This window comes from Cyclopterus lumpus, chromosome 14 (assembly GCF_009769545.1).
Source record: "Cyclopterus lumpus isolate fCycLum1 chromosome 14, fCycLum1.pri, whole genome shotgun sequence".
NCBI classification, from domain to species: Eukaryota; Metazoa; Chordata; class Actinopteri; order Perciformes; family Cyclopteridae; genus Cyclopterus; species Cyclopterus lumpus.
The window spans coordinates 9,468,802-9,482,259 of NC_046979.1; the positions used below are offsets into that span (position 1 = coordinate 9,468,802).

Sequence of the window (13,458 nt, forward strand, 5' to 3'; positions counted from 1 at the left end):
CATGTGTTTTTATACTGCAAAAGTATAAAAACACAGCCTTAATTTTGACATTCATTCAGTCACAGTTGATGAGTATTTTTTATTATCACTTTGATCTGAAATGTGCTGTTATATTGCTCATGCAGCACATCATTACACTGTGCACTGCTTTCCTCTACCACTGACAGCCTTATCAATCATAAACTGCATAAATCACCACCACAGATAGAAAAAATTAGATATCATGTAATTACAAAATTGCCTACTCAAATAGCCATTATTATTCATAAGAATCCATTGCGTGTCCAGAGCCGGCTATGAAGGCCATTTCAAACTAAATTTCCCAGTTTCACTCATTTGTATGGAGCAGAGCGATGATATATTGAGAAGGAAAGTCACTGATCGATCAGTCCCATGGGACGAGACCTCAACGTCTCATGGCAATCAATGATGGATTACCTTTACTCAGTCTTGTAACAAATATTATTCAAAAACAAACAGGATGTTAGCATGATTTATCTTAATATAGTATTGATGTCCATATTAGATTACCATACATCTAATATATGTGCAATTTACTATTTCAGTAAAAAAGAAAACGGAAAAAGTAATCAAGAGGTATTTTTGCAAATAATATTATTATTAATATATATGTATATTCATCTTCACATAGCACATCCATGAGAACAACCTCTGTCACTACATAAGGCATTACAGTAGAATGATAACTCCTAAAACTATAGATGTGTACAATAAAAACTCAAAAAAGCTAAAAGACACATCAATACATAATGTGCAGCAGGTTTACAGCGCTTCAGTTGTATGAGCCATTGTAGTGCAAATATAATAGCAAAGTATAGAAAGTATACCTGTTATATATGTGCTAGCTCTATGGTGCTAATGTGTAACTGATCTAAACAGGTAAAGCAAAGAAAAAGGCAAAAAAGTGATAAAGTAGAAGTATAAAACATTGGCTTCATTAAATCAAAATAGGTCGCTTCACATTAATTCGGTGCGGCAGTAAACAGTAGATACACAGGACTTCATTAACTTGCATGATATAAATTGCCTTTTTGCAGTTTTGTCAGTCTCTTCCTCTACCTGTTTGTTTTACGCAATTATTAATACTTTAATATTTCACAGACAAGAATGTCATAATTATGTAAATGTAGCTTACAAACCAAATAGGACCATCAATTATTTGGTTCGGGATCGTATAGGAATTTAAATGACCGTGTGTTTTTCAAATTCATCCTCAGTCTCTTCAGCAATTTTTACTTTTCACAAGATATCATTATCAATGCGTACATGTTACCAATTATAGGACACCTTTTTCTCACAAAGCTGTAGCATACAGCACATAGTGGAACCAGAATTGTCACGAAGCTAACACAGGTTTAATTAATCTCTGTTGTGCTGGAAAAAAAAGTATCACTGGTGTATTCAGGGGTCAAATGTTGCTGCTCAAGTTCTTCTGTATTTTGTAAACCTGATCCTCAAAACGTCTCTCTTCTTTTTTCCCTTAATGCTTTTGTCTTGTGTGTACATTCAGGTGAGAAGCCTCATCAGTGCAGCATCTGCTGGCGCTCTTTCTCCCTGAAGGATTACTTAATCAAACACATGGTGACACACACAGGGGTGCGGGCCTACCAGTGCAGCATCTGCAACAAGCGCTTCACCCAGAAGAGCTCTCTCAATGTCCACATGCGGCTGCACCGTGGAGAGAAGTCCTATGAGTGCTACATCTGCAAGAAGAAGTTCTCACACAAGACCCTGCTGGAGAGGCACATGGCCCTGCACAACACAGGCAGCGCCATCACGGGGCTGTCGGGGAGCGCAGGTACCCCGGGCCCGGTCTCCATTCCCATGCCGATGGCCGTCCCTGAGCCTGGAGCTGGAGTGGTGGCCCTCGCCATGCCAGTGAGCGGAGGTGCTGGAGTCGGGGCTGGGGTTGGAACAGGAGTGGGTGTAGCTGCAGAAGCGAGCTGCCAAGAAGGGACCACCTACGTGTGCTCCGTCTGCCCTGCCAAGTTCGACCAAATGGAGCACTTCAATGACCACATGCGAATGCATGTCTCCGATGGATAAGTACTAATAGATAAACTTCTTTCAAAAAGAATGACAAATAAAATGGCACTAGATTTTCCTTTTCTTATTTTGAGGTATGAAGAGTAATGAGTATAGACACTGGCACATTAAGTTTCCCAAAAAAAAATTATTGTTTTTTTGTTTTTTTCTGTTATTCTAAAAGAAAAAAAAGATGGTGGCCTTAAGGCTTAGTAGTTTGATATTGATCTACTGGATGGATCCTAACTACAGGCCTCTAAATGTATGCTTTCCTAAAATATTGATTTATGTGTTGAACACTACCGAAAGGCCTACGAAAGAAACACATACACACAAACACACCTTTAGTGTAGATATGTCTGAATGAATATACATGTGCATATATGTTTGAGCGTTAGTGTATGTGTCTTTTTGTCTGTGTGTGTGCGTGTGTGTGTGTGTATGTATGTATGTGTGTGTGCGCGTACGTGCAAGTGTAAGTGTGTGTGTGTGTGTGTGTGTATGTGTGTGTGTGTGTGTGTGTATACATTGCCATGAAATATTAATCATGGCAGTTGTGAACCCATACTGACCAGTTTGGAAACTATAGATGTCCAAGCTTACTGTGGTATAATTTACAACAACAATAACAAAAAAATCATCTAGGGTTGGGCTACATATTCCCTCTAAAAAAATACTGATGGTCACAAGATTGCCTTCTTCTGTAAAATAAAAAAGGAGAGTAGTTAATTTGACACTGGGTTTTATTTATTCCTATGGTATTAAGGGATTATAATGCAGCTGTTGTCAAGGTACCAATTTCAATCATTTTACTGAAATATAACTTCCTGTCAGTGGTGACAGGGACAAATATTTCTCATATGTTTTGTAATTGTTGTCCATGCATTTTGATGGTTAAGATTACGTTTACTAAATTAGGGTGTGTTGATGAGACAGTATTTGAGCAAAAATATGTTTCTTTTTTTCTGAAGTTTGGAGTTTAACTCATTTGCACACACTGCCACTAATATCCTAAAAGACTGTTAAGGCTAGTAGACCTCTTCCATTTCAAAACATGAGAAAAAAAGAAAGATTCTTTTGCTGATGTTTTTTTTTTTTTTTAGCCTTTCACATTCACAGTTATGGCAGGCTGGCATATGCGACTAAACTCTCTCCTTCATATTTGCTGCTCCTCAACTTGCACCTGACTGTTATGGGAAGTCGATTCAAATTGTCACTTTAATTATTGTTATTGATCAGCCCACATGGTTGTAATTTGATAATTGGTTTATAATATTTGGGGGGTTTAGGCTTGTCGTTGATTGGAACAGTGTTAAAGAGGGAGGGATTTAATTTGAATCAATCGGAAATAAATGCCATCCTTATCCTGAAACCCCTGTATAACCCATTCATGACTATTGCAAAGCTATTTCAGCAAGTGGGAGCTAAATGCACAACTCTTTATGTATTGGCTCCACTCTGCAGCTCAAATGGCATGCAATGTTATGAAAGGAAATGCAGTCTCAAAGCAAAACAAGTAGCTCCTTTGAAATCACACTGTTTTGTTATATACCACAAGTTGCAGATGGACTTATAGACAATAGTATACATTCCAGATTTTTCTAAAAACCTACACAGCATGTACAGAATAGATTTGGAAGCTAGTGTGCAAAAGTTGTCATCCATGCATCACATCATATAAGGTTCATTTCTAATATTTGAATAGTTTTGTATTGCTTTTTATTCAAAATAGGACACACACAAACACACACATGCAACTGCCTGCAACTGCAATCTGGAGGATTTGCTCATTTATGTGAGCAAACACTTTCGTAGTTGTATTGTTAAAAAGAATAACAAACTGCATACAGTGGTCTTAAAAAGACCCGCTGTAGATTCAAAAAATCAAAGTGCTACTTTGCACATTTTCTTAAAATGCCTGTGCTTAATATTTAATCATTTTCCTTAAATGAACTTCTATGATTTTCTTCTATTCAATTTCAAAGGAAAAAAAAAACATTTTTTTAAAAAAATCTTGATAAGTGGACTGCATTATTTTCTTGCATATATGTTGCACTGCTTAAACCAATAAGTGCACTACTGTTAACAGAGATATTATAGTTTTAGAAAAGAGGATTTTTTTTTTAAATCTAACATTTGGTTGTAGAGTTCACATGTAATAGAATAGCTTTGTTTCAATTTATTCATTAAGTAATTCAGTGGTTCTTGGCTTTTGTTATCGCTTGCAGTTTCCTAAAGTATATCCTTGTGCCGTGTTAATGCAAGCATTTATTTTTATTTAAATATGTACCATAATGTGTGCTCATCTATGTTTTAACCTTTTTAATTCATTCTTTTATGGAGTTAGCTCCCTATAACAGTTAATCAATTGCATTTCTTTAGAAACAGACAGAGTTTTCCTTCAAGAACATCCAAGCCAAACAACATTAACAGTGAAACAGTAATAATAAACACAACTCCCGTCCAACTCCGTTGGCGGAGGTAATGATAATAATAACTATTGTATTATTAATAGTAATACATTTAAAATGTGTGTGTGTGTAACATAAATGATATGTGTGTCCTAGAACAACTTTCTGTGGGTTTTAAGGTGTGGGAGGTGATGGAATGCAGCTTCTTTGATATCTGTCTGTCAGTTGTACACAGTCGTGTCCCTTCCTTAGTGTTTGTATGTCTGTGAGTGTCTGTGTGGTATTTAGCCTAATCAAACTGTTAATAAGTGGAATATCTGAACTGTAGGGCTTCCTTTGCAATATGCAGCGCAGGTACTATGAGAAGCAGCTCTCCAAACCTTTTGGGTTAACACGGCACCGGTAACATTTATTCTGAGATTTGACAAAAGCCCAGGTCACGTACTGTTGTACTTCATTGTTCCCGTTTGGAGAAGTTATATCCAGCTTTTTGAAATTTCATATAATTGCTACTAGATTTGTGATCCCTGTGGAGTCAGCTGGAGTGAAGTCAAGTGATGAGCATGTGAGACCTGGAGAGATTTTGTATTCTGGTTTCTCCTCGGCTAAAAAAAAATAAAAAATGAAAAAAAAAATGCTGAACAAGCGTGAGGTGAGTCCTCAGTAAAAGTAGCACATTATTTAACATTTGATTAGGCCTGTCTCCTTTGGTGTGCATATACGCCTAAATTGTATGGTTCCTGTTTGTAGCTGTTGTTGCCAGGATGGCAATATTGCTGCATTCTAGTGCTATATTTGTCCCTACACAGCACGTGGAGGGTAATCTCATGCCTTAACAGACAATGCACTAAATAGAAAATGTAAGCAACTGCCGAGATCTCTTTCCAACAGTACTGCCACGTGTGTGGCACAGCTCATGATGTTGGTGTTGTTGTCTGTTCAGTACCAAGTTAAACACTGCCAAACTAACATCATCACTTCTTTGAAAGCAAAGGCAGAGACATGAATTTAATTGTTTCAGTGTAACGTGTGTATTCAGTAATCTAGCATTCCTTCATGGCACCTAAATTTTTACATATTTTGTGTAAACACATATATCAAATGCACTATTGACTGTAGCTAGATGAGTACAACCAGCTTTGTGGTATCATTGGTCTAAATAGTAGGTTAAGTAGCTCGATGTTGGTTTTTTGAACTATTTGATTTCAGAATTACACTAGCAATTGTTTCTCTATCTTCTTTTTTTTTGGAATAACTAAAGTAGCCAATCTCAACGTTATCTGGATGAGGGCTAATAACTCGTCCAATCGTCAGTTGACTTCTTGTATCATAAGGTGTTTGATAGCAGACCGGGCTTGGAAGGGGGTGAACTTTCACTCCAGTGTGTCATAACATGCTTCAGCAAAGCCAGGCTCCCCCCCCCCCCCCCCCCCCCCCCCCCCCTCCTCCCCTGTTGCATTAGCATCACATGCTCTTCACTGTCCATAGTTATATATTCCTTATTCTGCTTCAGCTACTTGTGGTGGTGCTTAATTCTCTTTTCTCATTGTTGCAGAAAAAGTTGGTTAGAAATTGTTGAAAAAGTTGCAACATTATCCATAAAAATAAGTCCTTATCTCAATTGTGCTTCTTCTAGTTGTTAGTTTGAAAAAAAAGAAAGTCTAGACTTTATGTTTTCAAAGTGTTCGCATATTTTCCAGAACAAAACATATTGAAAAGTAGATAATAGCCTTGAGCCTGCAGCTGTTTGTATTGTGTTTCAAATATATTACTGTTCATGTTTTGTTTATCTAGTGTAGAGACACAGGGTCTACAGTACATTGTTGTCCTTCTTGCAGTATGTTTAATTCATCATTATACTTCTTAATTTCAGATTTCCTCCTGCTTTTTTTATGGTGATCATAGTGGTGTTGTTTATACATACATAGCTTCACGCAACTGGATAAAGGATAGTCAGTTATTGAGTCCTATTTCACAGTGTACTATATATATGCTTATATGCTTTGCATTGTGATGAAAACAAGGAAATGGAAGATAGTAATGGTGAGGGTCATGTTGAGTAAGGAACAGGTTCATTTTATTTTGATAAGCATGAGTCTGTCTTCCTGTTTGTCTTTCAGTCTGTCTCCACACATTTTTAAGTCAGATCTTTTTATTTAAGCTTGAATAAAATCACAAAGTTAGGAGTAGAATACAGAAAACGCATGAAAACATCCAGATAATACTTAACTGCATTTTTATTTTGGGCCTTCTACAGTACACATAAGAATGAAATAGATAACTTCTTACAAATATACTATATATATTTAAGTATCACCATCTCCACACAGATGAATACATGTTCAGATAGTTTGATAAAGACATAATTGCAGCTAGAGTATACAGTACCTTGTGGGATATAGGGGATATGCCTATCAAGTGCCTATCAGTACATACAGCAACTATACAGAATATTCATAGTTTTTCTCTCCTACATTGCACAGATACAGTATATACACAATGGTCTATTGAAATAAATACTATTTATACTATTACTGCTAAGACCTGGAGGTTGTGAGTACATCCTAAGAGAACCCTTTAAAATACCTGAAATGCTCTATTCATATACAGTAAAGGCTACATCTGCAAGTTTTATTTTTTATCTTACATTTATACAGCTTGGAGGATTCAAAGATATAAAATGCGATCACATTTTCACGTTTTCAAGTGAAATATGCAAATAGGTTCCGTGGGTTCAGATGATTCCTGAGACATTTATGTCATTTCGGAATTGAATGACCTTTTTTTCCACGTTGCTCTCTCTCACTGCTGTTTGGCATCTTACACATGGCATTGTTAGTGTCAGTTTTTGCCATTTGCAAACAAGCCATATTTACTGTACCGTACGTGGGGAGGGGGGCAGTGGCACTTTGTGCACAGCAGAGGGAGCTACACATCAGCTGGAAGAGGTTAAGTTATTGGGTTATATAATATATATATATCCAAGCTTGGCAGTAGTTACCTCCACTGGTGATTTGTGTCCTTTGACCCTGATGACTATTACACATGGAAGTCAATGCCCAATTTCCCCACAACGATCATTAAAGCGTTATCTTATCGTACAGTCTTGTTGTTTATTTGCAGCTTGAAATCTTAAAGGGCAAGCAACGAGCAGCGTGGAAAAAAAAGAAACAGGTCATTTAGATACTTATATCCACTCTGAGGCAAAATGAGACCACAAATTGAACGTTTTGGCAACAGAGAACACGCACGTAGCATTCGAATGTCTTTAAGTGGTTGGTTTCACCACATGAAAACAAAACTAACAGAAAATATAGTGGAATAAAAAGCACAAATCAAGTTTCAGGACCGAGTGGCTGCGAGATAAAAGGTGTTGGGATGGCTTAATATTCTGTCCCCTGTGGACTAATTAGTTTTCTCTGTAACCTTCTCCAGCACAGGTACTGTGCCAAATTTAGGAAGAAAAAAAAAGACTTTTTAAATTGTACCGCAATTGTTAAATGTGAGAATGACAGCGGACAAACAGAACTTGAAAATGGTTTTATATATTTTTGAATCCGCAAAACCTATATAAACATAATAAGTAACAACAAAACATGAATCTTACCAAAAGCAAGTGATTGCTTATATTTTGAATCTTTAAATCCTCCATAATGCATAGTTTTCAAATAAATAGGAGAAAACAGCTATGATTAACAAATGCACATTTTGAAGGCTTAGTTTCATATACATTAAATGTTTATATGAATCATGAGTAATAATATAGGCTAGTCCCTGTCATCCAGCCGTCACACTATGATGCACACAAACAGCATCTGTTCAGATTTTACTGTCAAACATCCAGATTCTGTCTTCATTTTGAACTTTACACACAAACGGTGTAGCAGCTGTTCAGATTTTAAAGTACAACACAGCTAAACTAAGCTATACAAACATCGACAGTATATATGACGCGTTCTCCGAACATGCAGTTATCACACTACCCTGATGAGGTTTTTAAGAGATATCATCATCAGGTAACTACCATCCATCAGTCCAAATGAAGCATGCAGTCCTGTCTACACAGCTTTGTTCCTGTAGGGGAGAACTTTGTTTTTGATGGAGCACAAGCTATATTCTGAATGTCCCTCGAAAAACAGGCTTTCTGTATCTTTTTTTAAACATTTTTGTTCACAATGATGAGGAGACTAGAGCCCGATTGAGACTCAGAAGACTAAACATTGAGCCTCTTTGTGTTCTCAGTCGCTGTAGTCTCTTTTTTTTTTTGGCTTAGTCCAGCTCGACGAGACGATTCGTTGTAAAGTGCGTTAACTAAAAACATGCATTCCTGTTCAAGTCCAGAGCATTCCAACTCGTAGTCTGGCATTCATTTTCCACACTTAACTAACCTAACATTAAGGATGATTTCCAGCCCTTAATGGTTTTACACATCTGTTGAGTATTTGGTCGTGTAGTAGCAAACATTGCCCATTACATCAAAGTTTAGCATAATGTCCATTTCCCTCAAGTTGTTTAATCTATTCTCGCTGTTAATTCAAATTTTGTCACAAATCTCATCCACTTTGAGCACAGCTGAAGCTCGTGTGGGCTGGTTTTATAGACAACATGCACTATGCTATCACTCTATTTCTCTATGTAGGTTTTTCCTTCATAGTGCAGAGACATAAAATACAAAATAAAAAAAGATGTTGGTCACTGTCTCAGCCAGCACATATTCTGTCATTACGGACATTCAGACTTAGATTTAAACTATTAGCACTGTAATGTACCTAAAGGAGGCTGGTGGTTTGTAAAGCGGGGCCATGCTAATCATTAGAAGTCAAATGAAAAAAAGAAACTGTACTAGACAATGTTTGTTTTCATAAACCAAAGAAGGGTTAAGAGAATTTAAGTTGGATGGAGAAAGTAACATTTATTTTCTGTGCGTGTGTGTGTGTGTGTGCGTGTGTGCGTGTCTGTGTGTGTGTGAGGAAGCGATTGGGTTAGTTTGCTATACAGTTGTTTTTTTCTTTGTTTTTCTTCTCATTGCCGGGTGCTTGTGAAAATGCATCTTTGTTTTTTGTCACTTGATCAGTTGTTTATAGTTTTGTGGTTGTGTTCATTTGCCTGTTGTAGACCAAAATAGTTTTCTTTTCTTTTTTTTTATAAGAAATGCAACAAAACATAAAAATGAATCTGACACAGTAGCTGTGATGTAAACTACCGCATGTTAAAAACATGTGTAAGATTGTAAGTGTTGCATCGTTCCTCTGACAAAACATAATAATCATTGGTTATGTCTTCTATACACACACATTTAACAAATCAGTGTAGACCTGTTCACCTTCACATTGGATTATATCTAAATAGTTTTGTGATAGCAGTTTTCTTCAAATATTGGCACTGTCTAATATTTCAAGGCTGTCCCTAAAATACAAATCTGACATTGTGACTTTGAGAAACATTTAGCCATTTATACTTGAGATGGACCAAGTTGTTAAGTTTGCACATATTTGTAGGTTGTTTATTAAGCCAAAAAAGAAAAGGAAAGAGAATAATGACACCTTCAGTCTCAGCAATTCAAGTCAAATCTAGCTGATGTGTTCATGATCTCTAAGCAAATATTCGTTCATGTTCACTGAAAAAAAAAAGCATCAGAGCCAGCCATCATTACATGATAACAAAATTAATTGAAAACCAAACTGTAACACGCATTTTAATATCACAACGTGGTCCAAATATTTATGAAAGTGATTACATATATTTTTGTAAGGACAACACATCACCTGCGAGCAGAATGTAAACCATTTGGCTAAATCTGACGATATTTTATTACTGTAAGGTCTAATTCAAGGTGAATCTGCTGTATATTTTTCATCCTGTGTGTTCAAAATAGGAAACTTAATTACTGTAATTCGGGCAATGTTTTGTACCTGGGGCGAAGACAGAACTTCTCAAACATTGGCATTAAAATCAGAAATGACATGCGCCCTATTAAAAGCAGCTTAGGTTTGTTCCTTCATCCGGCTTTCAGGCTTTTTCCTGCCATATCTTGTATGTAGATGCTTTTTGTAAACATGCACTTGAGTTGAACTATAAGATGTGCTTATAAATATGTGTATATTTTGTTAGGCTTTCGTTTGCCTAAGTTAGCTTGATATTTTATGATTTTCCCTAAAAAAAAAAACTTCTCCTGTATAGTTATGAACTTGGCAGAAGTGGAGCTGTTGTAGTAAAAGGTAGTTAACATCACAACTAAGCAACCCTGAAATATATGCTGCAGTAATGTGTTTTCAGATTGTTTTTGATAATTTATGCTCCAAGTTGGTTTGTATTTTATTATTATTGTTATGAAACAAGCTTGTTTGAAATGTATTGACTGCTGTTTTGAAAGAGGGGATAAAGTTTGTTTGTTTTTTAATGTATGTGCAAGGACGTTTTTATAATATGATTTGTCAAACACTGGACTGGAGTGAGTTTTCCAACATTTCCAAGTTGAGAGATGTATTTGACAGACATAACTGCACAGACAACACCCGTTAGCACAGATGTGAGCTGACAGAGAAGCACATCCTCCCAGCTGTACCGGGCAGGGTGACTTAACATGGCCGCCATCCTCCCGTTCAAAATAGGAGTCATTCAGATGTAAGACGTTATGACATTTCCTTTGTGCTAGTTGATTGCATTTATTGGGTGATGGGATATGTAATAGGAACTATTTATTAGGGTTTTCCTTCCAAATTGCTGCACGGCATCGACTGGTGACAGTTATTTCTGAAAAAGAAAGAGTGCTCTCTTAAATATTCAGAAACATCGTAAAGGGATTCCACTTGACAGCTATCGGCTTATCAGATCCACCTGGTATGTTCTGGCTGTGGTCAGATATGACAGTTGAGTCTCATTAACCCAAACGCCACTTCTCAAACCAGAAAAGAAATTTGCACTAGACTTATTTTGGTCTTCTTCTATCCAAAGCAATATAAATCACTAAACACGTTTTTGAATCATAGTTGTCGCCCATGCTGAGTAAATGCTGATATTTGACAAGTTTTGATTTGTTTTTGTATTCAAAGGTACATAAATCAGTCGCTTTTTTAAATGCACATCCACATAGTGTCGTTGGTAGAAGGGTTTTACTTCTCCCCGAGTCCTGGTGTCCAGATTTGAGGCGCATTAAAACTTGTTGTTTCCTCCTGTGATTGTTTTGGACAAATCAAGCCGCTTTGAAAGTCAGAGAGTATGAGGGAAGGAATCATCTTCCACAAATCAAATGTTGATTGTTTTCATCACATTTGAAGACAAACAAATACCAAAAGTTAAACCCAGCTGTCCACTGTTGTGCGCACCTGTCCCGTAAAAAACACTTGTCTTCTCTGCAAATTTGGTCACTTTGAGTCCTTTTTTTACTGGGATGTTTAAAAAAAAAATGCTTTAAAGTGAAATAATAATACTTATTAAACGGAAGAGAGAAGAAAAAAAATCCAAACGCACCTTTTTGTCGTATAAACACAGCATCATTGGCTACATATATAGAGAATCTGTGTCCACCAAATTGTGTCATACTTCATCCTTTTTCAACGAGGTCATTCACAACAGCAGTAATTATTGACCTTAACGTCATTATTTTGTTGATGGATAAGTGTACATTTTTGAATAATTCACAAACAGCAAAACTTCACCATTTTATCTGGATGTAGTAGCTTTCCTGTTTTCACCGCTTTGTGGTGTTGTTGAAAGATGTTGCGGTTTGTCTAAATATGTTGCGTGTTAGAGGAAGCATAAGTATGTGCCTTCTTGTAATCTCCTTGGTGAGCTTGTTATTATTGAGAAGCTGAAGCCAGCCAATTGTGTTTGCACTAAAACCAAATTGCTTTTGTGATGTGGACTATTTAAGCAAGCTTGTTGCGTCACTTTAACCGTACAGTATGCATGAGGGTGAAATTGGTAAGTCTAGGGCTAGAGCTCTCATCTGTTGACCTGTAAACCAGTGCAGCTTAGAGGATCTTGTGAATATATCTTGGCTTAGTTTTGCATTCAGTTTTCAATTCCATCTCCTTACTCATCAAGTTTGTCACAGTTTCTACAGTTAAAAAAATAGAAAAAAATAGAAAAAAAACAGCAAATAACACATACCATGAATACAATACAGCTTTTACTTTCACATGCCACAGTTAGAGAATTACACAACTGCAGTAGAGATATTGATTTCTCTGAATCCATGGGAATACATGAGTATACGAGGTCGCCTCAAGACTATTGGTCAAATTCATTTAGGTTGTTTTTGAAAACTTGTATTTATTACATATTTTGTCGACATCTAAGAAAGGCCTACATGCTTTGAGTCTTACAAATGCACCTTATTCATGTCAGTCCATGTGAGGGGGAAAAAGGCTGGCAATGTAATATCTCTGATTTAGCACCTTACTACACAGCATGTTTTCACTTTATGCCAGTTTAGCTATTCTTCCATATTTATGATTTTCAAAAATAAATCTCAGACTTTGTGAAATTGTTTCATGGGATGTGCCAAAGTTTGGAGGCGATCTCCCAAGTGTTTATGCTTATCATTTTATTTTCCTCCTCCTTCAGTTATAGCAATGGTATGTCAAAACTTTCCTATAACAGTGTGTGGAATCAATTTATCTCAGCAAACAGTATCATTACTTGCCATTTTACAATAAGCCCTGTATTTCACATATATTTACCAGTGATGTGTATTTGTTATTATAAAGAAAATAGCCGTAAAAGCTTCATTATGTTACATAATATTGTGACTTTTTTCGAAAAACTGTGAAGACTTATCTTGCATATACTTTATACAGAAGTATTAAGCCTTAATACAAAAGACTAAAAAAAGTGTGGAAGAATAAACTGATTGTTGCTAAGTAAGGATGATTTTTGTAAATGTTACCAGCACTTTTTTTGTAATTTTCACTCTCTGAGGTATTGTACAAGTTCAAGCTGTTTGTGAAGTTTGATTATGAAGGAATAAAAACTAGTACTTTCCTGTACTTCACAGAAA

General features: G+C 36.4%; 1 protein-coding gene across 1 annotated transcript in view; it reads left to right on the forward strand.

The window, feature by feature from the left end:
- zbtb20 (zinc finger and BTB domain containing 20) overlaps nucleotides 1-13,458 on the forward strand; it is a 31,823-nt gene extending 18,365 nt beyond the window's left edge. The window contains exon 4 of the mRNA XM_034549831.1: nucleotides 1,532-13,458. Coding sequence (XP_034405722.1) covers nucleotides 1,532-2,067 — 536 coding nt within the window. The 3' untranslated portion in view covers nucleotides 2,068-13,458. The remainder of the gene's footprint in view (nucleotides 1-1,531) is intronic.